The sequence below is a fragment of the Lepisma saccharinum genome, chromosome 4 (genome assembly GCF_977018435.1).
Source record: "Lepisma saccharinum chromosome 4, izLepSacc3.1, whole genome shotgun sequence".
In the NCBI taxonomy this organism is placed as follows: domain Eukaryota; kingdom Metazoa; phylum Arthropoda; class Insecta; order Zygentoma; family Lepismatidae; genus Lepisma; species Lepisma saccharinum.
The window spans coordinates 57027425-57052609 of record NC_139232.1 but is presented as its reverse complement, the minus strand read 5'-3'; the positions used below and the strand labels follow the sequence as shown (position 1 = coordinate 57052609).

At 41.5% G+C, this 25185-nt stretch overlaps 1 protein-coding gene across 1 annotated transcript in view; it reads left to right on the top strand.

Annotated features, from left to right (window-relative positions):
• Nucleotides 1-25185, top strand: part of mmd (disintegrin and metalloproteinase domain-containing protein mind-meld) — a 608670-nt gene that overhangs the window by 281933 nt on the left and 301552 nt on the right. Inside the window, exon 6 of the mRNA XM_083121407.1 lies at nucleotides 8044-8113. Within this exon, the coding sequence (XP_082977533.1) occupies nucleotides 8044-8113 (70 nt within the window). The remainder of the gene's footprint in view (nucleotides 1-8043; nucleotides 8114-25185) is intronic.

The window sequence follows — 25185 nt, the reverse complement described above, 5'->3', positions numbered from 1 at the left end:
CCCATTGTTTCCTGCCGGTCCGTCGTGAAGTCTTCTTCCCTGTCTACGCCTGGTGGGTGACCTTGGTTAGTTGCACAGTCTCTGCAACGACGAGTCGGCTTAAACACGAGGATAGGAACAACGGCGTTGAACTTCGCTCCAATACTCCTCGCTGTAGAGATCAGGGCGTTGTGCAACACTGCAACAATATCAGTAACCGCCCTTTCGTTTGAGTAACTACTTATTAAACATTCCATTCTCTGCTTCCTGCTATGTTAAGGATAATAGCAGACTTGTCACTTTTACCCAACGCCTTGGGTACGATACGGTATGTATGCAACCCCACGAAACAAATTCGAAGTTTGCCATGGGTCTTATTTTTTTCGCAGATGTCAAAAATATTTTATATTACTTAATGGGTGGTCTGTATAAACAATCAAGATATATCGTTTGGACCGTGAAAATACTCGACAGGAGAAAGAATTCATACATAGTTGCAACTATGAATGTGTGACCTGTGGTTTCATACATGCAGGATAAAAATTGTAATTTACCTCCAGTAGGGAAACGAGATATTTACGAAAAATGTTAAGAAAACATGTTAATCTGGATAGCCCCTGAAAAACTGTGAAATTTTGTTGCCACCCTGTATTTATACATGGTGTGGTATAAGACAATACAGAGATAGAGCAAGCACATTGGAACAAACCTCACTTTCCTACTCTGATTATGATACTTCTTTATACATTGCGCTGAAATCGACTGCGGAATTCTCGCCACGAACCTCCTTCACAGCGTCCTTTGTTCTCGAAAAAAAAAAGTCTTGAACCCAGCCTCTTTTCATCCGGACACAGGTATAATCTCGCTCCCAGACAGTTCCAATCTAGATCCTCGAAAATTTCAGCGCTGCAGGCCTCACCATTCTCCCCTCAGGCGTGCTGGAGAAAACACACACAAAAAAAATTCTATCTTTCCCAAGGCCTGGGTTGGTAATGACTGATATTATCTAGACCTAAGCGATGAACATCTTCCTTTTATTCAATGGGGCTACCCTGTTAAATTTCCGCCCACCGAGGATCCTAAAGGAAAGGACAATTAAGTCGCGAGATGTTAGCCCCCTACCCCCCCTTAAGGAACACCCCACCCTTAAGGGACACCTCCTTTTGGCACGATGTGAAGTAGCTCACGTGTGGACAAAAAATGTCCTCCAACGTCGTTCAAAGTTCCGCGAAAGTTCCCAATTTCATTTTCGGGGCGAGTTTCTTTATCCCAGAGATAACAAAGAAGTGAAGGAAGAGGAGGGGGGCACATGACCCCCGCCCCCACCCCTCAACCAGCTGTTTATACGGGACGGAAACTTAACCCAAAATGAGACTCGTAAATTTTGGAACGGGTGGCCAACTCGTGTGAACTGAGAGAAAAGGTTCCGAAACGTCTCCAATGTAATCAGGTGTTATTCCCAAAGGGGTTATCCAAAAATTCCCGGACGGAAATAAAACTGACGGAGGCAAGTTTTAACGGCTACTGTTGGGCGAAACGTAAATGCCGTGAACCGAGGGTAAGTGAGATGTAAGAACGAGGCCACAAGGGACACTTGAACATGAGTGTGCTTTGTTTACAAGGACTCGAGGCTACAGAACACACAAGTATTCTTCTGTACTTGTATTTGTCTAAATCTTAGTGCCAATGGTTCTTTTTTAGCTGTATATTAACCTTTGTTTGTGGTTCTAGCTAGGCTGAGCCTCCTCGCAGCCTAATTGCTAGCGCTCTCATATTTGGTGCTAGTGGTCCCGAGTTCGAAGTCCGGTGGGAACTGCAGAATTTCAGCATCTTGAGGACAATTGGAGAATTATTGAAAGCGTTATTAGCAAACTCTAAAAGTAGAGAACAGCGGCTTTGGGAATCGATATCCTGACCAGGCGCCACCCAATGAAGAAGCTGCTTGAAAGATTCCGGCCGTTAGAGGGCTGTTGGTGGACGAAATTTAGTTTTATATGCCGTATTTCAGTCCATAATCGTCGCGGATTTTGCATCGATTTTATTTAGCAAAATCTGTTGTGCGACAATTACGTGAAGCTTAAAAAAAAGGTGCCTTTGTTACTTACATTAAAAAATAATTTATTACAAGAGTAAATTGTCTTTGGTACACGATTAGGGTGAACGAAATACTCGTGATACACAACAAAATTGAATAGTCGAAATCGACGAAAATCATGTCTTCGTGACAGAGACGGACATGTTTCCGGGCTGAAGAAAGGTTAGCACATTATTTATTCAATTGTGCATTAAAGTCGAAATATTACACTTGAGTAAATTTACTCCAGTGTTGCGAAGCACGCACTTAGAAAAGTTTTGATTTTTTAAAAAAAATTAATTTAAAATTTTGCACCCGTCACTTTATACGGGGTCCAGCCCCTTACCTCAACTAAAATGTAACTACTAACATAACTGTAACGTTGGAAAACTAAAATATTCTGACTTAGGTTAACAGAACTAAAATAACATAACTGTAATGTCGTGTAGCTGACTTTGGTTAAAAGCTGAGGCTGTAAAGAGGCACTCAGCACACATAAGAACAAGACACAGAATTATACTGACCATAGGGCCAGTCGCCAGAGCCTCGTCTAAAATGCAGTCCAGGGTATACTACGTGGAAGTTAGGTTCACTTTTGGGCGCCTTAGCAGAAGGTCGTCCCTTATACCCCACTTACTTACAAAAGTTAATCTTCTGTGTCTGTCGCTATCATTGGTTTCGTTATCTGACGCACCTATGCGACGATTACGGGATGAAAGGTTATAAACCAAGTTTTGGACTGAAAAAACAGGGTGCGACGATTATGCGGTGAAATAGGGTATTATAAATACTTTTGTTGAGCACCTTTGTTCTCCTTTTTAAGTGAAATAAATGTATCTTGCCGGTGCTGGGGATCGTACGTATAATGGAGACCCTGCGCATAAGTCCGGTGGGCTAATCAACAACTTCACCTTTCCGATTACCTTCTCGCCTTATATTAAGGAATTAACCCCCTCTCCTCGCAAGACAGGATTGAGCAACTGCCATGAAGTTGGAGGCCGGTGAGCTATCCGTGCGGGGCGAGATTTCCGCTAGCACACTTTACACACGGTCAGGGGGGGAACAACTTGCTTCGAGAGGTCAAAAATACTTTACCACAGTACGGAACCACCGCCTGTTTCTTCTGCCATTTTATCAATGCCATACTGCACTGTCACTCACGAATCAGACGAAGAGATATTTCCCACTGCACGAACCCGACCGACTAATCCTCCTGACTCGCTCACTCACTCCTTTTCACCGCTCTTTCAGCGCTACACTACCGCCACTCGCTCTGCAGTTCACCGTTATACAATAACACATTTTCACATATACGGCGAGTTGACCACGCCGCCTTAAACAGTATAAAAGTAATAACAAATAGCTAAAATTTAGTGTACAGCAAACGGTATTCCCACTTGCTAATGCATGTTAAAAAACACAATGCATTTACTGTTTTCCCTACCTTAATTTCAGTAATTTGAACATCCATATTCCCAACAAGTCGAATTTTCTTAAGGTACTTTCATAAGTACGCGATTCGTTTGTTCTTTATGGGAATTTCAAGCTCATATTCTAATTCCTAAATTAAATTTCAGGTCACTTTAGAAGTTTAGGTCACCTACTTCCATGCATTGCAAATGACATAAGAGTACATGACTATCGCCCTCTCTTGACACCAGTGGCGTAGCATGGACATTTCGGGTGGGAACGCCAAGTCCGAAGGAAGAGTCGGCCCTTTCTTGCTTAATAATTTACTTATGATATTATTCGCCACAGGTATTGTATATTTGCCTGAAGTCAGCTGGGTTTTCAATAAAACATCATCATTGAATGTTTTAGCTAGAAAATTAGATGCCTCACTATGCCACAGATGTTTTGAACTCTGGTGTTCTATACCTTTTTTTTATATCTTTCTGCATGACGCAAGTCATTAAAAACCTACCTGAATCACAAGCGCCTCTGCACAACAGTAGACGTCATTGTTGTGGGCGATCCAACTACTGATTGATTTGTTTATTTTATTTCGCTTTTCTACCACTTTTGGTTAATTGCGAATATGAATATGAGTGATGATATTGATGAAGGGACACTGACAAAGAACACCCGTGCTCACGCCGGGATTCGAACCAGGGACCTCTGTCGTCTTGGCGCACTATGAAAAGCAGAGTGAATGATCCAAATATCGTACATTCTACTGACGTAACAGTGCCGATTAATAATTCAGACCACTGTTTATTACATCTTGAGAATGCTGATAAAGATTTTAAAATAATTTTCTCCAGAGACCATTCGATGTTAAGGGTTTTCAAATGAATGCTAAACATTTCCATTCACACAATATTAAGTAGTTAGATAATAACGAAAAAATACAATAAAAAAATAATAGTTTTGCGGGTTAAGTGGTAGAGCAGCCACAGGCTGAATTTCTACCACGAGGACTTCACCAACTTATTTGACAAAAACTGTGTTGATCTTTTAGTTTCTAATACACATCGCTGTTCGTGCGATAAATTATACAATGCAGTGGCCATTAAGAAGCAGTATATTTGAGATTGGTAAAGTTACGTGAGTCAATATTGCGTATTGTAGCATCACATAGCACGAGTTGCATGAGCGCGAAGAGCGAAGAACCAGGTAGGAATTCTACCGCTGTCGTCTGCTTCAGAAGGCAGGAAGGGTCACATGAACCAATCACGGTAGACCTCTCTGCTCCATACGCTGGCGTAAGAGATACCATTTACGCACGTGCTGTAGAAATCGAAGCTTTTCCTCCAGAAAGGCAGCAAGGAATATAGAGTCCTGTACGCCGAACCTGCTCGGCGTCCGGCCGGGAAAGGCATTGAAAAGAGATGCTAGAACGAGTGTTGAGAGTGGAGCGTTGCAAGCGGATCGCGAAAAATAGCTATTATAATGCCATGAAGGTCAAACATATATGAAATTAGTCACGTTTTACTTTATAATCACAGCATTTTAGCATTTTTGAAATTTTAAATCTGGGAACGCCGGGCGTACGGGCGTACTATAACGCTACGCCACTGCTTGACACAACTAACCGATAATTTTTCGAAAGCCGGCGTTCAAAACTAACAATAAACCTTCAATGAAACTACTCTTTAATCAGCCACTGTTCTTACGTGAGTTTATTTATGAACACGTCCGTTCCCATACTGAAGCTAGCAAGATTCTCATAGATGGCGTTGCTAATAAATAGTCTCCCTACATGTACATATAGCCACTTTGCAATTACAAGTAGCCACTGTCTAACGCAGCATTTTTTTCGGCAGGGGCTGGAATTGTAAAGGTGAATAGTACATAACTGCATTCTAAGGTAGTGGCATACACAATAAATTGAATCGTATTTTTAGAAATTTTCACTCTTAAATATGGCAATAGGAAGTCATTTCAAGGAGAGCGTTGCATTAACCACTGGTTTGTCCAGAGTTCATCACGGTTCATTTTTAAAATGTTGATTTTTCCCAAAATTTCGGAGGGGACTGTAGCCCCATCAGGTCCTCCCTCTGCGTACGTGAGTGCAAGTATCATAGTAGCGCATTAGCTCAACCCAAATCCACCATTCATATCATTGTAGTCCGTTGCACAACTAAAGCTCTTACAGCTCAAACATTTCGATTTCTTGTTTGCTTCAGTATTTCGTTTTCATCTCTGAATGTAAGGGGTGACGTTCTTCGACGGTAGAACGTAGTGCACCCGTGAGCCGAATGCTGAGGCTCTGAATCAGCCAATAGAATCCTCTACGAAGTTATGTACTGTCCTGTATCTTGTTTATCACTGTATGCTGAGTGACATTTCACAGTTTCGGCTTTTATAAATGGCGTACACATACTAGTTTCAGTACATTTTTTTTACACGAATTTCAGTTGTTTTTTTTCAACAAGGTAGGTTAGTTTTCCACTGTGTTCTAATATTTCTTGATAAACGTTTGTTTAAAATTGCTGAAATTTTGCTAATGAACTCATGCCTCCGTTTTAAAAGAAGGGTGTAAATACGTAGCTTCGATGCTGATACAAATATTCCGCTGATATTATCAGTCCCTCATTATGAGCGAGGTGTTAAATCTTGCCCCATTTCCCTATGATTTATTCAATCATTCTCATATACTAAGAAAGGAAATTATTCCTAACCACTTTCAATTTCGTAACATTTTTTTTTTTTAATTTTCCTGAAATTTTTCTCGTCTTGGCAACACTGTAGCTTGATTACCAGGCCTCATTATCTTTATTCACCCATCTTCCATTTAGGGAAGGAGAGAACAGGGGGAGAATGGAAGAGCATGCAGAACCTGTAAGAAAATATTTTCTTAAAGAAGAGGAAAGGTGTTCAGTGCGAGGCATCCGAGACGGTGGTGCTTCCCTCTCTTAACGAGTGTAGGAAATTCCTCTTGGTTTAACTTCCGGGTTGGGTCATTATGCAGGGATCTTCCAACATTTCATCATTCTTCACTTCACCTCCTCTCTTTTCTCCAAGAAAACAAGAAAAAATGATAAGTAAATGCTCTTTTAGCCCACACAACAGTTATTTTGTGTGGCATTTCTAGCTTTATTAAGTGTGACTTTCCCCCAGAAAATTATCCCCACCCTCCTCTGCCTCCCTACTCAGTTCTTGCTGACGTCGTTACTGTTCACTTCCATTCATCAAGTGATGAAGAATGATTAGGGGCGTATTTTTCTTTGTGCCTTCCCATAACAAAGACAACTTGCTCCCTTTTCCACCAACATACGGTCACACGTTGACTTATTGTAATATTGTCGAAATAGTCCATAACATTCAAATAGCAGTTAGTAATAATAATTACTTTCATGCTGGTATGATCAACACAGACATGCGACAATAACGCCTACACTCTGTTCCGGGAGTCTGTGGAGCAAATAAATGAAAACAAGTCTGTGCGCAAGCAGTGATTCGAGAGGACTCGACCAATGAACCCGCGAGAGGGAAAGGAAATGCATGGAGGGGACAACGCGACTACAGCTACCAGCCGTTTGCTTCACTCTGCCACTAGCTTTCTCCCATTCTCTACCGTTAGGCAGGCATTGCTTGTGCTCCGCAGATTCCAGAGACAGAGCAGCATCAAATCAAACGCCCAAAAATTCAATGAAGGATTTAAAAACAGGCGAAGATTTTTGTGATGATATTCCTGCATAAGTGGCTCTAGGGCTCACCCAGCCTCTCATCAGTTGGTATCTGGCAGCGAATTTGACGGTAAAGATGACCAAAATCGAAAATATAATCAACCCTACCTTCACATTCCATATGTGAATTCATGGCGCTGTGGAAAGCACAGGGAGCAGTTTTGTATTTTGTTATTTCTGTTCATTATCTTTACATGTGAATTTCTAATAGTTTCTCGTTTTCCTACCTTCTATATTAACACATGTATGTATTTATATTGCGCAATGTTCCGTTAATATATTCATGGTAATTTAAAAAGATTGTTGCACTTTCAAAACATCACAACTCTTTAAATGAATTTCAATCCAGTAACGCAATGTACACGAATCGAAAAAACAATTCTCAAAGTCCCATTTCGTCTTATCTCATTTCACTTCATCAAAAATGCTGACACAAGTTCAATAGACTTTCTGTTTGTGATTAAATTCTTCAGCACAAATTCCGCCACCGTGTGGGCGAAGAAAGTTCTGGACGTGTTTTGAGAAGCCTGCACCAATCCCTCAATGTAATTTGAGAATATTCCTTTCTCTTCGTGTACAATTTGTTACAGTATTTCAATTCACTTATGTGCCATGTCATTGTGAAAGTATAAGGATCTTTTTTGAATTACCCTGTATGTGATAATTACAAGACCAAAGCATATGGTATGCGTCTTCTCTGTTAATGTACATTATTATTTATATTGTTATTATTATTATTATTAACTTACTCGTCATTGCAGTTATTATCAACGCTAATGCTTGTCGTGGTGGATGTGGTTACTAATTGGAGTAATGTACTAAAATTTAACTAAACAATATCTTCCTCCTTTTTTTCAGGCAACTGCTGGCGCCGAATCTTCTACAGAAGCATTTCCTCCCGGGTGGAGCAGAGCAAACCGCGAAACAGGTAAGTACTGCACCAAAGTGGTTCCGTGTTCGATTTACTTTATGAAGCACAATTCGATGGTTTGGATTTCATATTAAACTGCCAGTTTTAATTTCTTATGGATGTCTACGCGTAATGTAGACAAACTTTGCCAAACTTAACGCAGGTCAAGAAATCATGATATGATGTATTCGTATTATATCACGGAGTTCAGTTTAACGTTCTTTCTTCGTTCTACGTGAAATTTGAACACAGTTGTTGTTTTGTAACCGAGAAAGCACAGGGCAGGAGAAAGCGGTATTAGTGTGAGAGAGAAGGCAGTAAATGAATTAATCCATATAGCACTTGCTGAATTTCAGCTGGCGGAAACAGAACAGAGTAAGACCTATCTCCTTTTCGCCTTTCCTTCTCTTTCTTTCACTATCTTTTTTTTCTTTACGCTCTTGTTTCTTTCATTTTTGTTTTTCTCTCTTTCTGTCGCTTATTAGTTCAGTGGAGTGCGGTGCCATTTTCCATTGGAAAAGCAGATCCAGAAATATTAAGAGAACCAAGAATTCATTGCTTCTACATTGTTGGCCCCCACCATGTAAATGGATCCAACATGGCGGCCAAGACATTGTTCTGATATTTGTCAAGTAGGTGTTGGCAACACTTGTCTTCGAGTGCGCAGCAATTATGGCTGCATGACGTCGTTTTGTGTCTACAGTTTTATCTCTTGTCATCTGTGTGACAGGGAATGGGTAATGTATGTAAACATATGTGTGTGTCATTAAACATGTAGTTTACATAAGGTGAGTGTCCTTTGCAAATTCACCTACCCAACCACCGAAAGTTTTTGGATACAAATAGGAACGGGGCTCGCTCCCAGAAATACATGGTACGTCATACTGAAAAAATCTACCTGATACTGTTTCCTTAACGTTTCTAAGGGTTATTTGTTGTTGTTGTTGAGTTAGTGTTTTAAGTCCACTTTATGCACAGTAAGGCTAATCGGGACTGGACCTACAGTTTGAAGTGGGATCCGAACCACTATTTGCCTCCACCGAGTATGGAACCTGGGACCCCTTGATTACAAGGCGACGACGACCAACTCTATTTGGCGATGTGTCTATTGAGACAGCTAGTCTCAATAGACCGAACGCTCTGAAACGTTTCTCTTCACATAGAATATGTCATATGTATGTCAGCAATCATATTTTTGCGATTCTCCTGTGCTTTGAACGCTGGCAGTATACAGTGCATGTGGGCACTTAATCGTACAGTTCGCAACACTGAGGACATCAGCAGACTTCACCGATGGCACTCTGGCTTTTTTTGCAGCCCTTACTGATTGGAAAACAAAGTTCCCCTCCACATAGCGTACCCTCCCGTTGGATCCTTTAAGGTCGCCTGTTGACTTCCCGCCCCCCTTGCTGGCGTTTTTGCATACAGGCTGACCAGGGTGGTGGCGCAGATGTTTTGTCAACACGCCACAAGAGGGTGCGGATGGCCTCATATCGGAAAAAGACGAACCTTGGGGGCTTGAGGGTTGATTCTTTTGAGATAATGAAAACCCAAAGTTAAAGAAATACTTTTGTAACTGTTAGGCTGTGGGCCAGCACTGCTGGTCTTGCTGTACTAGAGTGCACGCGCATGCTTATTACTATCTTCTTCTATTTCGCTCTTAATTTCTCACTCACTCTCACTTTACTCATCACTCCCTCTCTCTTTCTCTTTTCTCTCCCTCTCTTTCTCTTTTCTCTCCCTCTCTTTTCTTTTTCTCTCTCCCTCTCCCTCATTTCTCTCTCATTTTCCCTTTCCCTCTATCACATACTCTATCTCTCGTTCTCTCTCTCAGTTTCTATCGGTTTCTCTTTCCATTTCTCTCACACCCTCTCTCCTTTTCACTCTTTCTCCCTCCTACCTCTCTCTCTCCCTCTTTTCTCTCATTTTATATTTCCCTCTATCACATACTCTATCTCTCTTTCTCTCTCTCAGTTTCTATCGCTTTCTCTTTCCGTTTCTCTCTCACCCTCTCTCCTTTCCCTCTTTCTCCCTCTTTTCTCTCTCATTTTCTCCTTCTCTCTATCACATACTCTATCTCTCTTTCTCTCTCTCTCAGTTTCTATCGCTTTCTCTTTCCATTTCTCTCTCATCCTCTCTCCTTTTCCATCTTTCTCCCTCCTCCCCCCTCTCTCTCTCTCTTTTCTCTCATTTTCTCTTTCCCTCTATCACATACTCTATCTCTCTTTCTCTCTCTCAGTTTCTATCGGTTTCTCTTTCCATTTCTCTCTCACCCTCTCTCCTTTTCCCTCTTTCTCCCTTCTCCCTCTCTCCCTCTTTTCTCTCATTTTCTCTTTCCCTCTATCACATACTCTATCGCTCTTTCTCTCTCTGTTTCTATCGCTTTCTCTTTCCATTTCTCTCTCACCCTCCTTTTCCCTCTTTCTTCCTCCTCCCTCTGTCTCTCTCTCCCTCTTTTCTCTCATTTTCTCTTTTCCTCTATCTCTCTTTCTCTCTCTCAGTTTCTATCGCTTTCTCTTTCCATTTCTCTCTCACCCTCTCTCTTTTTCCCTCTTTCTCCCTCCTCCCTCTCTCTCTGAGAGTGAGTGTGCGAGTCTCGCTCTACCATGAAAGTATCTGACAAATTCTCATTCGGTCTCTCCGACGCCTCTGTCCAATGGTAGCATAAAATAGAGTTGAACAACGTTTTGAAGCCAAGACGAGGACGATTTGATTTGATTTTTGCTTATTTGACGTCGCTTTTCTTCCACTTCTTGGTAATCGCGACGATGAGGACGAGTGATGATATGCTGACGTTGATGGACACTCACAATGAACACCCATGGACAGAAGGAAGATAACGAGACGGTGATAGCAACAAACTAGGAGGAGTCAGTCACGCGAGTCTCTTCCGGGTATCGCACGTCGACTCGAACAGATGTTAATTACAAGCCTGCAGCCTTCGAGCTCGTTTCAAACCCAACAAACAGTGCGTGAGAGAGAGAGCGAGAGAGAGAGAGAGAGAGAGAGAGAGGGAGATGAAAGAGAAGAAAGATGGAAAAGAAAAGCAGCGTAATGAAGTGACCCGGATAAGTCTCTTTCGATGTGGTTAGCTTATTCCGTCTCCAGTTATTTTTTTTTTCAAACCACAGGATTCCTTTTAATTGAGTTTCCCCAACTCGAATGAACCAATAGGAACTAGCATATCCCCTCCCTCTACCCCGTTCCTTCTCTCCTGCTAAGTTAAAACTTCCGGGACAACCGTCGGTCCCTCGTAATTACACGTCTTTCTAACTCCACGCGCCTCATTGTTTTCGTTTCATAGACAGATGAAGAACGCTTTTCTTCGATGCCTCGCAAACGCTTCCACTCCTCTGAATATCCACGTAGATTATTGGAAACGAGGCTTCGTATGGTTCTGTCCTCAACTACCCCCCCCCCCATCTCCCCACCTCTTCTGTATTTAATCTCACGTGATAGCTGGATTTGGTATCTAGCTTTGCTTGCGTTCTGCAGTTCAAGTGGAAACAAATTATGTTGTTCCTGAATCCCTTACGGTGTATCGAACAGATTTTCTTCTGCTAGGAAGCTAGATTGCTGACATGTGATACAAAGAATGGTTAGGTAGCTTGAAACACACCAAAGTTCGAAACCTTCCAGGTTCTTATCATTTTTGAACCATGTACAGTCACCAGAAATAAAAATCGGACAAATATATCCTGAAATACTCGCTTCCCTACGCGGCGTTATGCGTGTTGCATAACTCTACATCGGTGGGCGAATGCGCCATTAATGTATTTCAGGGCCTAACTGTTCCATTATTATTGCGGGTGACTGTACCCTTGTAATATTATCCGCACCTTCATTACCCATTCGTTCTATGAATCTTAATAGCCTTAGCCTATTATCTTGTACGATAGAGTAGAATTTATGTTTAGCATGAGCCTGTACAGTTGAACGTATTGTACAATATGAGTGTATTTTCTATACGAATCTTCTCGCTTTCCTTGTACTTCTACGGTTATCTCTAGAACAGTAATTAGTTATTAATAAGAATTTTAGTATTCTTTATGCCTTCGTTTCTCTATTTATTGTTCTGTTCTCATAATTCTTTCTACCACTTTCTCTTCTTACGCCTATCTTTATTCTAATTATCTCTTTACAGCTTGCTCCCTCTGACTCTTTCTCTGTTCTTTCTCTATCTTTTATCTCTATCTTTAACCTCTCCATTTCCCCTCCTTCTCTCTCTTTTCCCTCGCTCTATCTCTCTCCTTTTATCTCTCTCTTTCTCTCTCCCCTCTCTCTCTCTCTCTCTCTCTCTTTCTTGCTATCTATCTATCTCCTACCCTCTCTTCTTCTCTCACTTAATTATATCCCTGTTTCTTTGCACTGAAAAATGTAAAATCTAATGCAATGTAAAATTGTGTTCCGTTTTCCCCTCACATCACCTACCGTCCTCCCTTTTGTGTTTGAATTGTGTACACCCCTCAGTCAGAACCAAGCCAAACAAAACAACCGCTTTCTCCAACCACGTCTCTATATTTCCTCCTTGCTTTACAAAGGAGTCTTATTTGCATTTATTGCTTATTGCTGGTATTAAATAAGCTTCCTTTGCACATTCTGTCAAAAATTGCTTGCTTACTGTCGTCTTCCAGTCTGCCATGTATGAGCTTTGCCGTCTGTTGCTTCTGTGTTGGATTTGTTCCAATCCTTTAAGCTCGCTTTGCGCATAACAAAGTTAATTAACATGGTGATATAATTTCTGATAATGCTTCTGTATCCCACAAATCAATATCCTAAAGTATTCCGTATTTATCCGCCAACATTTCTTGTAAATGACGACAATTCCCCATGAATGGTGAACTCTGTTTGCTGAAAACTTTTAAAATTCAGCTGGTTCCGCAGGTTTTAGCAAAATCTGTCTGCGCTCCTTGGCACTCAACGAACTCGTATGGCATTCAGTGCATTCTGAAGAACCCTCACTATCTTTCCCATCAGCATGGACCCGCCAGCACCTGGGTACGAACCAAATGGCCCCAGGAGGAGAGTTCTACTGTGTACAACAGAGCCTAAATTTGAGCAACAAACTTCCCCACGACGCTCTGCTCCTTGGGAGTGAGCGCATGGTAGAGCCACCGTGTCTTATCGACCAATCCCTGAACTGTTGAGACGGGATTGAAATGCTTGTAAAAGTGTTTGGGTGGGAATGGGGGAGAGACTCTGTAACGTACTGTTATTGTTCTGGGAGTCGATTCTTTCCTGTTTTCCGCAGCTGAGATTTCTCGTCCATTGTCTTCACCAAGTCTGGAAAACAAAGACCCTTCTCCTACCGTATCTCTCCTGCCCCCCTCCCAACCTTCTCTCTCCCCCTCTCTCTATAGATCTCAGGAACAAAACTTGCAGCTCTTTTCAACAGGCCCTTTTGCTGATTTTACCAAAAGTTCCTCATCTCGTCGTGTTTCCAAGCAACGGCCACTTCCCTGATTCCCATTTATCTGGATATACGAGGATGAAAACAAGAGACAGTTCTGTTAAGTTGGATGGGAAATGGATGTTGCAAGACAAGCCTGCTACGATCTCCACCAATAAGAATTTTGATTTTTGATATTTTAGTGTCTAACGTGTAATTACATATTTCCATAGACACTCTACCCTTGCTGTGGGTTCACAGCAACCAGCATTTCATTATATCTGCAATTAGAAACGAGGACAGTGGCAATAATGTTAATAATAATTAATAACTTTTCCTTACAGAACGTAAATCCACTTCAATCCATCTTGAACGCGCGATCATTCTGATATGACTCCCTCAAGGAACTCATTCAATCAACTGTGCACATTTCAAAAAAATAATTATACGCGTCACAATTTATTTGGTTTCATAGCGAGAATAGTCCTTTTTAAAGTATTGTCGTTTACTTAACCAAACCTTATAAGGTATTTCACTCAACACATTAGAAGAAGGGAGGAAGTACTAAATATAGTGAATTACATTTGAATGTGATAAAATCAAACAAAAATACGTACAGAGTATATTAGAACCTTACTTTTACTATTCTCTTTCCACCCAAGATTCACAAACAGGTTTCTTGTGGTCCGTATACACCTTCTTCAACAATCTTTTAGAAACATGTATTTATGTACTAAAATACTACGTGTCCTAAAACGCACCCGTCAATAGCTGTGCGGATTGCTATTGTGCTCCATTTAAATGTGAGCTCCATAAGAAATCAACAATGCTTTTGATTGATTTGTTTTATTTTGCTTCGCTTTTTGTGCCACTTTTGCGAAGATGGGGATGAGCGATGATATGATGAAGTTGATGAATCGACACTCACAAATATCCATGCCCAGGACGGGAATCGAACCCGGAATTCCTGGCGTCGTAGCGCTATGTGCTGACCACTCTGCCACGGGGGCCGGCAAGTCAACAAATCAACATTGGATCTTTTTTAAATAAATGATGAATAAACAGGAGTACCTGGACTCCTCCAGGAAGATACACTACCAAACGGCAGTAGCATGTAAATATAAATGAGCGGAACACTATTATGATTCGCGCGACCACTGCGATATTAATAGTGATATTGCTTCGTTTTATTTTAAACGCTTACAAAAAGGTGTTATTTGATAAGGTATACCATGTCCTAGCTAACTAACATAGCGTCAGAGAAGCGAGGGAAATATATTGGCCAGAACGAAGCAGTAGACGGTGATGTGCAGGCTGATCACTTCAGTCGTTTCCCCCCACTCCACGCAATTTCGTTCTTCTCACGTGTTCATTGGCGGAGCCGTCTCGCGTCACTATTTGCGCAGAGACTTGTTTTCATTTGCCTGCTCCACAGCTAGCTGGGACGGAGAATAGAACTGGTAATATGTCTATTTTGCGCACTTTTACATTAATATTATTGTGTGTGTGCATTATCTAAACATAAATTACATAAACTCTCAGAATCACTTTACGAATACGCACTAGAGATGATATTTGAAACGCACGTTGAAAAGTTTCAAATGTAACAACTCTTTTGACAGATTTCTGAAACTTTATGTTGTCGTTTTCTCCGTGGTTTTCGAATAAGTACTCTAAAAAGCTGGTTCGACGACAATTCTGAATTGGAAATGAGTTAAGACTGATGGATAAAACTCTCAACTTAATCATTTTATACATAGATGCCTGTATACAGGTCCGAATTTAGAGGGCTATCTAGCACTTTCATCTACGAAAGGGCATCCACTGAGAAAATTGCTTTGAAAACGACTAGAAAATGAAAACCTGTATGAAATGAGCTAAATAATGTAAAAGAAATACTGACTTGACGTGAAAGCGGTAAATGAAATTGATTGATCGATTGATTGATTTGGTGTTTTAAGTCCACTTTATGCACAGTAAGGCTAATCGGGACTGGACCTAGAGTTTAAAGTGGAATCCGAACCACTATGTGCCTCTACCGGGTATCCAACCCGGGACCCCTTGTTTACAAGGCGACGACGCTACCACTCCGCCATCGGGGAGGCCCTCGGTAACTGAAATTGTACATAAAATAGTTTTGGGATGTTGTTAGCCACAGCCTCCAAATATAAATAAACAAATATGAAACTTTATATGTAGGTTCAATTCCTCTGTATTGGAATTATTCAACTTTCCCCACAGGACATATTAAGTTCAAAATTATTCCGTCCCAAAATTAATTTGTACGTAAGCCACTGGACGCAGACCTCTACTTGAGCTCAATCCCAATATTGATATTCACTCAAACGGAACATATGCATTGAAAAAAGCAAAATTTCAAACGTGATAATGTGATAACCAGCGATTTCCCTCCAGTTCGTCTGACAAAACGTTCGTGTCTCTCTCTCTCTCTCGTTTATATAAGTCCTTCGAAAGCATCACAGTTCATAATGACATCAATAACCACATTCACCAATCAAAACGCGATTGTTAAGGGGATCTTATTGACTGCGCAACGACAATTCGTTGTTTGCAACAACAAGATATGCTTCTGTTCTCCGTCGTTCCCTCTATTTCACACCGCATGCGTGAATCACACGCGTATACACAGCGAGGGAGAGGGGACAAAGCACATGTCCTTCCGCCAATTGGCGAAATTTATCGTCCAAACGTACACGTTTGTGCAGTGTTTAGTTTCGCAATCATGCAATGCGCCATTGCTATGGAAACCACCAGAGGCGTGGCTTTCGCATTTTGTTCCGTTTGGAGCTGCAGATGGGGTTGCGAGACAGGAATTGGACTTTTGTCGGCGTAAAACTCGCTGGAAACGATGACGACTTGCACTAAACAGAATGGCTATAGTGTTTCATTCCCGACACGCCCCACCCGCCGTTGTCAAACGACCAACAAACCCACCGTCAAGGTTTTTTTTTGGTAATTTGCTCAGGACACGAAGCCCCCACTCTCCCCCCGCACGCTGCGCCATTCTTTCTGTCTGCCCGTCAGGCTCCCGTTATTAATTGGAACGTGACGTTTATCTGCAGTTGTACACGCCGCAAAACAGCCCGCAGTCCACCCTTACAGCTCCATTTGACATCCCGCAAACATCGCCAATACAGTGAGTGGACATCATTGTTGCATATCCATCACGCTCCCGCGGAAAGTGCATTTCGACAATATTTTGGTAATTTGCGTCCCCGTTCGCTGCACCTAGCGTTTTGGAAATGGGGAGTATCGCTTGGGTCCCGCAGACCACAATGGGTATTAACTGCGACAGGTCCTCCAGATCCTTGTCTCTGTGTGTTCGGGCGTGTGCGTGCAGTTCGAAATGCAAATTGTACACCCGGGATTATTTCTTCCTTTGAATGGTGACCTCATGACGTCATCACTAACAATTTGGCTTCAAGTAACGTTCGGACATCATTTGGCAGACAGCATAGAGAAGAACATTGTGTGGGTTTTGTTTACAAGTGTGCAAGGAGGGTTGTTAAAGGTCAAGGAATTTTAAATACATTCAATTCCGGTACGGGAGGGAAAATCAGCAAGCGTAAATGGGTTCTGGACGAAGAACCTCTTTATCTGCAAAGTATTTCAATTCGGTCCAGGAACTTTTTCTCCGGATGAATTTAAATTCGGTCCAGGGACCTTTTTTCAATGTAACAATACGCAACTTGGACCGAATTTAAATTGTGCGAGAAAAAATGTTCCGGTCCTGCAACGGAACCCAATAGAACCCATTAGAATTTGTGTGTTTCTGGATCTTTTGCAACCACCCTGTGCTCAAGTGCTGAACGTCGCATCAACTCGCAGGAAGAGTACCACAGAAGAAGTTTTGGGTGGTGGTTAACTCACTTCTAGAAGGAGTGTGTTCTAACCCAGACAGATTTCTCCGTACTTTTTACATCAGTAATTGCAGTAAAACGATTGCTGAGGTGCTGTGAAGGAAGTTTTGTTTTACCTCTGGTCTTTCTTTTGTCTAACTTTTTTCTTAACGCATTTCCAATCAGCACCACTATCATTCAAATGTTGAATAACCTGTAGCGTAACAGCCCAGTCGTTGTTGTAGTTTTCATGACGGGAACTACTCACTCGTAGCTCCCCAATTTCCTCACGTTGGTGGGTGATCATCAGTTCCATACACTGGCCGAAATCTCAGAAGAAAAGTTGTTACGCTTTCCCCAGGAGACTCGAATCTGCGCACGTCCCGTAGTCGGAACCTACCACAGAGCCACTCTTCACTGTTGAAACCATGTCGAAATATAATTATCATCTTGGAAATTGTGTCAAAATTTGCTTGGTGAATGTTTAAAAAATGGTCTGTAAAAATGGCCCTGACTAACTTGATTTGCTTGTTGTTTGTACCCATTGTGGAGAAATGTCCAAATCATCTGTAAAGTTTTTTAAACCTCAAAAGTTCAAACTTCTTTCTCTATTCAGATCACAGTATATTAACTTTTCAATTTTCTTTTAGTTGTATGACGTTTTGTACAAATTATTATAGTTTTTATTGTATTGATATGTTCTGTAATTTGTATGCTCTTTCTCTCATAATATACTTATTTATATATACATACACGCACACACACACACACAAAAGAACTATTTTCCTACATATATACTACGCTGTGTTAATAGAAGAAAATATTTAGTCTGCATACTTTTTCCTTCTCTTACGTGAGTGGAACAGAACACACTGTCACTCCTGCAAACATATTTTTTGTGGTTAAAAATCAAAAAATTATTATATCTGAGCAACTATTATAATATTATTGCTCGGGGTAACATTTCCCTTGAATGTGAGTGTTAATAAATTTTCAGGAAATTTATTTTTCTGGAGAGAAAAAAAGTTATGAAACTCTTGATTTTTATGTGAATGATCGTAATAACTTAGGTTCATATTGTCATTGTTCATAGTCGATTATGGTGTCAGTGATTCTGACTAATGAATTTGAAAACACAGAAGATTAATGCTGAATTCAATCTATCTAAATATATAATGTAAACGACATGTTCATGAGGCTTAAGAATATCCTTGGCAGGGGTGACAATTTTCTTTGATGCCAAGGGTACTTAAACCTAGTGAGTGCGGAAACTCTAACATCCCATCTTAATTCCCATGCCAGTAACAAACACAAATTTTCTTTCAAACATCTCAACAAACAACCATACTGTTTTCTTTTACACGTTGTTTTTCAAGAATGTTTCGTAATGTAGAAAAGTCTTCCATCTGTGTATAACAGATGCAACTAACAAAATTACGATATTCCCAAAGGTACGAAGTTATTTCCGTTGTTACACATTTGTAGCCAAACAAAAACTGGTTACGACATTGTTTATGTGACTGCTTCGACTCCTGTGGCATGTAATTTTAAATTATGTATTTTAACATAAAACTTCCATATGTACACTTATTTAAACAAATAATGCATACAAGTCAACGTTACTTATTTTATCAAGTTGAATATACTCCGGCGTAGCGAAATGGTGTAGCACTCTTGCCTTTGGTGTGAGTGGTCCCGAGAATGGTTCACGGTGGGACACATCATCGTGAGGGCAATTTGGACAATTGGGAGGTTACTTGAAAAGAAGTAGAGGGTTCCGGTCTAGAAACCCTGAAAGCAGCGGCAAAGGGACTCAAAGCCTCCTAATAGACCAAGAACCACAGAGGGCTGTTGCGTCAAGGAATTTCGTTATGTTTAAAATTTATACAGGGTGCGACAATGGATCGGGCGATTTTATAACACTAGATGTAGCTAGTTGTTGCGTCAACGGTAACACGCGACTTGAGCCATATTAGAACCCCTGCTTTACCATTTAGTTAAGATGGAGTTGTAGAAAGCGGACAGCGCTCTATCGCTGTAAAAGTGCATTACACCAAGAACGGGGATATTCCTATCCGGCCAGATCACCGGATCTGTCCGCGTGTGATTATTTTCTTTGGGGGTATTTGAAAGCAAAAGACTTCCTATGAACACACGCGTTTTCTCAATGAACTTAAAAATCGGATCCGGGATGAGGTGGATCAAATTCTTGCTCAAAGACTGAAACAGTGTATGGAACAAAATAGAGATTATCGCAGTAAAGTTATTTTCAAATAAATCAAAATGTAAGGATTGTGTTTGTATTTTCTTTTGATATTTCTTCTTCATTAATTTGGTTCATTTTGTCTTAATTATGTGTATTGTGTTATGGGTTATGTAGTATGTATTTGTCGTAAGTGTGGAATATTTAAAATCGCCCGATTGATTGCCGCACCCTGTATTAAAGGACTCTAGTTCCTCTAAATAGGGGCGAAAAATGACCAGCCTCCACCCGCACATTCCAGTGTATGCGCTTATGGCCTGGTGCCTAGAAAGACCAGTACGTCTTTTACGAGAATGTCAATTCCCCTGTTATAAATGGATAAGCACTCTGAACTACTTGTTGTTCTGTCCCAGTGTCCCCAAACACCCACGGTACGCGCTACAGCTAGTATTTCCGTTTTGGCATTCAAAATCTATTAGGTCGTCCATCATTTATGCAGGGAGGAATTTGATACCGACCAGTTTTATTGACTGCCAACGTTCGCAAGGAATGCGTAACAATGGACGCTGCGAGACATCAACTTAATCCCGATAGTTCCTTCCCAACGAGCTGCCACCTGTTCACTCCTGCAAAACGTTCCGAGGTCAGAATTCTCAAATCCGTGACCTCTCGCGAGCGGGGGCCAGCAGACGTGTTAATCACGATGCTAATTGGTGGACATAATCTGGCTTCCAGAATCCAATATCGTTCTGTCGTTAATGGCGTTCCTATAATTGCCCTGCCTGTAGATCTCCCACGTGGACGCTGCGAAATGCGTCCTCTCTGGTTCATGAAGATCTATATTTAGCAGATTGGTCCGGCCAAGTACTTTTCTCCCCTACTTCGGCAGCTTGTTTGCTGAGATTGGGGGAAATCAACAAATATCGCAGCAACGTGCGGGTCTCTTTTTGTAATGCCGGGTACGAAAACATTCTATGTGGCTTCAGTCTCACCTCTTGTTCATGTATCAGAACGTTACATCAGGGTGGCTTCCGTGGCAAAGCTGTTAAAACAGGGGTACCGGATTCGATTCTCGGCCTGGGCATTGGTGCGAGTGTTCCCTTCATCAATTTCATCATATCATCACTCATCCTCATCTTCGCAATTAGTCAAAATGAAAGAAAAGCAAAGTAAACTAAACCAAATCAATCACGAAGTACAGCATTGTGACACATATTTTATCGTGCATAAGAATAGACAATTCGAATGTATGAGACATTACTGTATATTTAGAAACAGAATCATTAAAATTTCATTCATTACAGTTAAGTATCTAAGCCCCGCGACAGGTTAACTTTGCAGCAACATTTCACACATGTAGACCCAAACGTGCGCGCAGAATATAGTTCCGCTGCAATACTGCCGATTTTTTCGTTGCCTGTGACATGAACAGCTCGACGGTTGAGGCAAGATTGGCACGGAAGATACTGAGCGCCGTTCTCGCGTGGATTAATACATAAAACTTGCTGCAAACTTAACCTGTCGCGAGGCTTAGTAATGCTTCTAAAACGGTCGAGATCATTGTTGTACGGTAGTAGGACGGCAGCAAAAATTGGGTATTAAACCGTCCATTATCCAGTCAACCTTTTAGAGCGTGGGTGGCTATTTAAGGTTTTTGAGGAAACACAACCCCCTTATTAGGAAAAAATCATATAATGAATCTATAGGGTGTCACATATTGTATCTACCAATAGAAGTTGGCAACCCTGTCGGAACGCAGTGCGCATTGTCAGAAGTTTCCCATGTTTAGGCAGCTGCACGTCTCGCAATTAGTCTGCCATGGAACGTTGGCCGGTTCAGACACGAATTGTGGCAGTAGAGGCGTTCATCCGAACGGGTCCCATTCAGGAGACGCAGGAGACACTGCGACGAAGGCACAATGAGGGTCGCCATCAACCAGTGGCAGAGCGTCACAACATGATACGATGGGTCACACGATAGAGATACAATGGAGACCTGCTGTGTCTCCTGAATGGGACCCGTTCGGATGAACGCCTCTACTGCGACGATTCGTGTCTGAACCGGCCAACGTTCCATGGCAGACTAATTGCGAGACTTGCAGCTGCCTAAGCATGGGAAACTTCTGCGCATGCGCACCTGCGTTCCGACAGGGTTGCCGACTTCTATTGGTAGATACAATATGCGCCACCCTGTATTATATTAATAACTATTATAGCAGTAACATATCTATTTATTACACTAATTGCAATATAGAATAGAGAATAGAAAAACAATCAATAAAAAGTGGATGTTGATTGTTGATGGAGGTAAGGGCACCCTCGACTCGTTTTGAGACTTTTCGAATTAGAATATTAAGTACGAAAGTATGAAAATTTCGTCTAAATAGAAATTGTTTTACAATACGACTTACTGAGACATACTAAAAGCGTGGTAGCTCAGTCGTTATGACGTCTGACTACCATGTAAGAGACCAGGGTTCGATCCCCAGCGGGGGAGAACCGGGATTCTTTCCACCTGTTCAAGCGGCACCCAGCGTCGTGTAAAGTGGGTACCTTGAGGAAACTCTGGGGGGTAAAGGCAGCCAGGGGCGTGGTGCTGATCACATCATCCCCACCTTCGGCCGTGATGAAGAAAGTGTAGGGCCCTAACTCCACACCCCCTATACGCCTTCATGACTTGGTGCAAAGCACAGGGGATCGCTTTAATTTACTTTTACTAAAAACGTAGCTGACTATACATGTTAAATGTGCTGTTTTTCATGTGAAAAACATGTCTTTCTTTTTGTTTGTTTGTTTTAGTAATTGTTTTCTTTCAGTTTTTGTAACTATCATTTCGAGACGAGACCGAGACATGATGGAGATTTCTCCTCGGAGAAAAAGACAGGCATTTTGAAAATCGGGACAAAACTCCTTTAGTCTATGTCTTTCTTGATTTATGTCGATATCCTCCTATCTCTTGATAGCAATGATAATTATTAACTGGTGAAATGAGTGAAGGGACAACCACAATGATGCAGCCATCCCTCAACCATAGCTTTGAACCTGGGACTCGTCTCGTTTTGCAAATTCCTGTCTCCTTTCGTTTCCCGTCTCTGTATCGTCGTCATTAAAAACATACAGGAAGTAAACGAAAAAGAGAATGATAGTAGTGCTGGACAACTTGCCTACTATATTGTCTTGGATGACGAGCGTCCTGTCATCAATTTAATCATAACATCGCTCATCTTCATAGTCGCGATTAGCTAAAAGTGGCAGAAAAGCGAGGTGAAACAAACCAAATCTTTCAATCATATTGTCTTCCCCTCCGATGGTATAACACTAACTTTGATACAAACTCCACGTCTGGATCCTTGTCGACAAATAAAATACATTTCACCTCAGGTACCACTAGATCACACAGGACACACGCAGAGATATAACCCGCAGCCCTTCCTTGTTTCCAACCCTTCCCCCCTTAAAGCCAGAATTACTTGCTTAACAGAACGGGGGAGCATTAGCACAAATTATGCAACACCGGAATAACTAGGTCGGCTACGTCATTAAGCCTTCCTACAATTGGTATCGGCAATCGATTCTCATTTGTCCTTTCAGTTTGCCGATTATTTGACCTCTTTCGGCCGCTGGGGCAATGCTTCACATCGTTTCCAGAAACTAAATAACTTTTCCTGCTTTATTCCGAGAAATCAATTCACCTTTCCATGATTAGTTAGGGGGATGTCATTGTTGTCCCACATGTTGAATGGGGGGAAAAGGTCGTGCAAGAACCGAAAGGCTCGCAAAATCCGAGTTCGCCAAATGTTTAGAGGAGCGTGGAGATGTAGTGGTGCTAGGTTGCAGTGCATCAAGTAATTACTGCCATTCCCATGCGTCGTGTAAAGTGGGTCGCTGTGAGTGAAGAGGTATATATTTGGTTCAAGCTTGTAGTTACAGCGGACACACTGAAAATGCATGGTGTTAAAGCAACACAGACAGTAGTCCCAGAAAGTCCACACCACATTTTGGTCAAAGATAAAGTTCAGCTTGGAGTTTCAGCGGATACACTGAAAATGCATGGTGTTAAAGCAACACAGACAGTAGTCCCAGGAAGTCCACACCACATTTTGGTCAAAAGATAAACTTCAGCTTGGAGTTTCAGCGGACACACTGAAAACGCATGGTGTTAAAGCAACACAGACAGTAGTCCCAGAAAGTCCACACCACATTTTGGTCAAAGATAAAGTTCAGCTTGGAGTTTCAGCGGATACACTGAAAAACATTGTGTTAAAGCAACACAGACAGTAGTCCCAGGAAGTCCACACCACATTTTGGTCAAAGATAAAGTTCAGCTTGGAGTTTCAGCGGATACACTGAAAAACATGGTGTTAAAGCAACACAGGCAGTAGTCCCAGGAAGTCCACACCACATACTGGTCAAAAATAAACTTCATCTTGGAGTTTCAGCGGATACACTGAAAAACATTGTGTTAAAGCAACACAGACAGTGGTCCCAGAAAGTCCACACCACATTTTGGTCAAAGATTAACTTCAGCTTGGAGTTACAGCGGACAGACTGAAAATGCATGGTGTTAAAGCAACACTGACAGTAGTCTCAGGAAGTCAACACCACATTTTGTCCAAACATTAACTTCAGTGACATAAAATGGTGTTGGTTACCACCATTTGTGTGGTATTTCGACACTATTGACGTTAAACATTGAGCACAATGCAGTGTGGATCTCGTGGTGTCGCTTTGAAATAATTTTCTTCACAGCGCATTTTGACCTCCTGCTTTCGAATTCTGGCAGGAGCGACCCATTTTTCCTCGTAAGCAAGCGGTCTCGGTGTCGATTTTCAGAAAGGTCATATTTCATTAATTCCAATTCGTCGGAGTTAGAACCACTATGAAAACGTCTTAACCTGGAATAGAACACGAGATTCCTTGATTATAATGCGACAACGTTAGTCATTTTGCTATCGGAGAGACCTCCTTGAAAACTGTTGGTTTACCTAACTTCTCCCAGATTGCGTGTGTCCAAAGGGAATTTACAACTACACTATAAAAAGATGACTGGATAAATAACAGTCTAAGGTCGTAAATTCACACTGCAATCCACATGTCGTAAAAAATTACCCCGGCCGTAATCGTAATCAATGTAACGTTAATAACTCAATTTAAAAAATATATTTATGGTGAACACAACTGTACTTTATAATCATTACCAATATTTATCCAAGATAAAATAAGCAAATATTTTTTTTATATGTTTTCAATATATACCATAGGTGTGTGCATATACAGAGTGAGTTTTGTTTTTAAGTCCGCTTTTAAGAAACCATAATGAGGTGGCGCTCCATCCTGTAGCCATATAAACTGCATCTTGATAAAACGAGGGCTGTTTTCAAGTTATGGAAAAACCACCTCTTGTAACATCCCAAGATATAATTGGCTTGTAACTGTTTTATAATATGGCCGCGGTGGCTCAATCGGTAACGCGTCTGACTACCATGCTAAAGGTCCCGGGTTCGATCCCCGGCCGGTTCAAATCCGGGAACTTTTCTAACGATGGAAGCGGCCCCGGCGTCCACCCAGCGTCGAATAACATGGGTACCTGGGGGAAACCCTGGGGGGTAAAGGCGGTCAGGGGCGTGATGCTGATCACA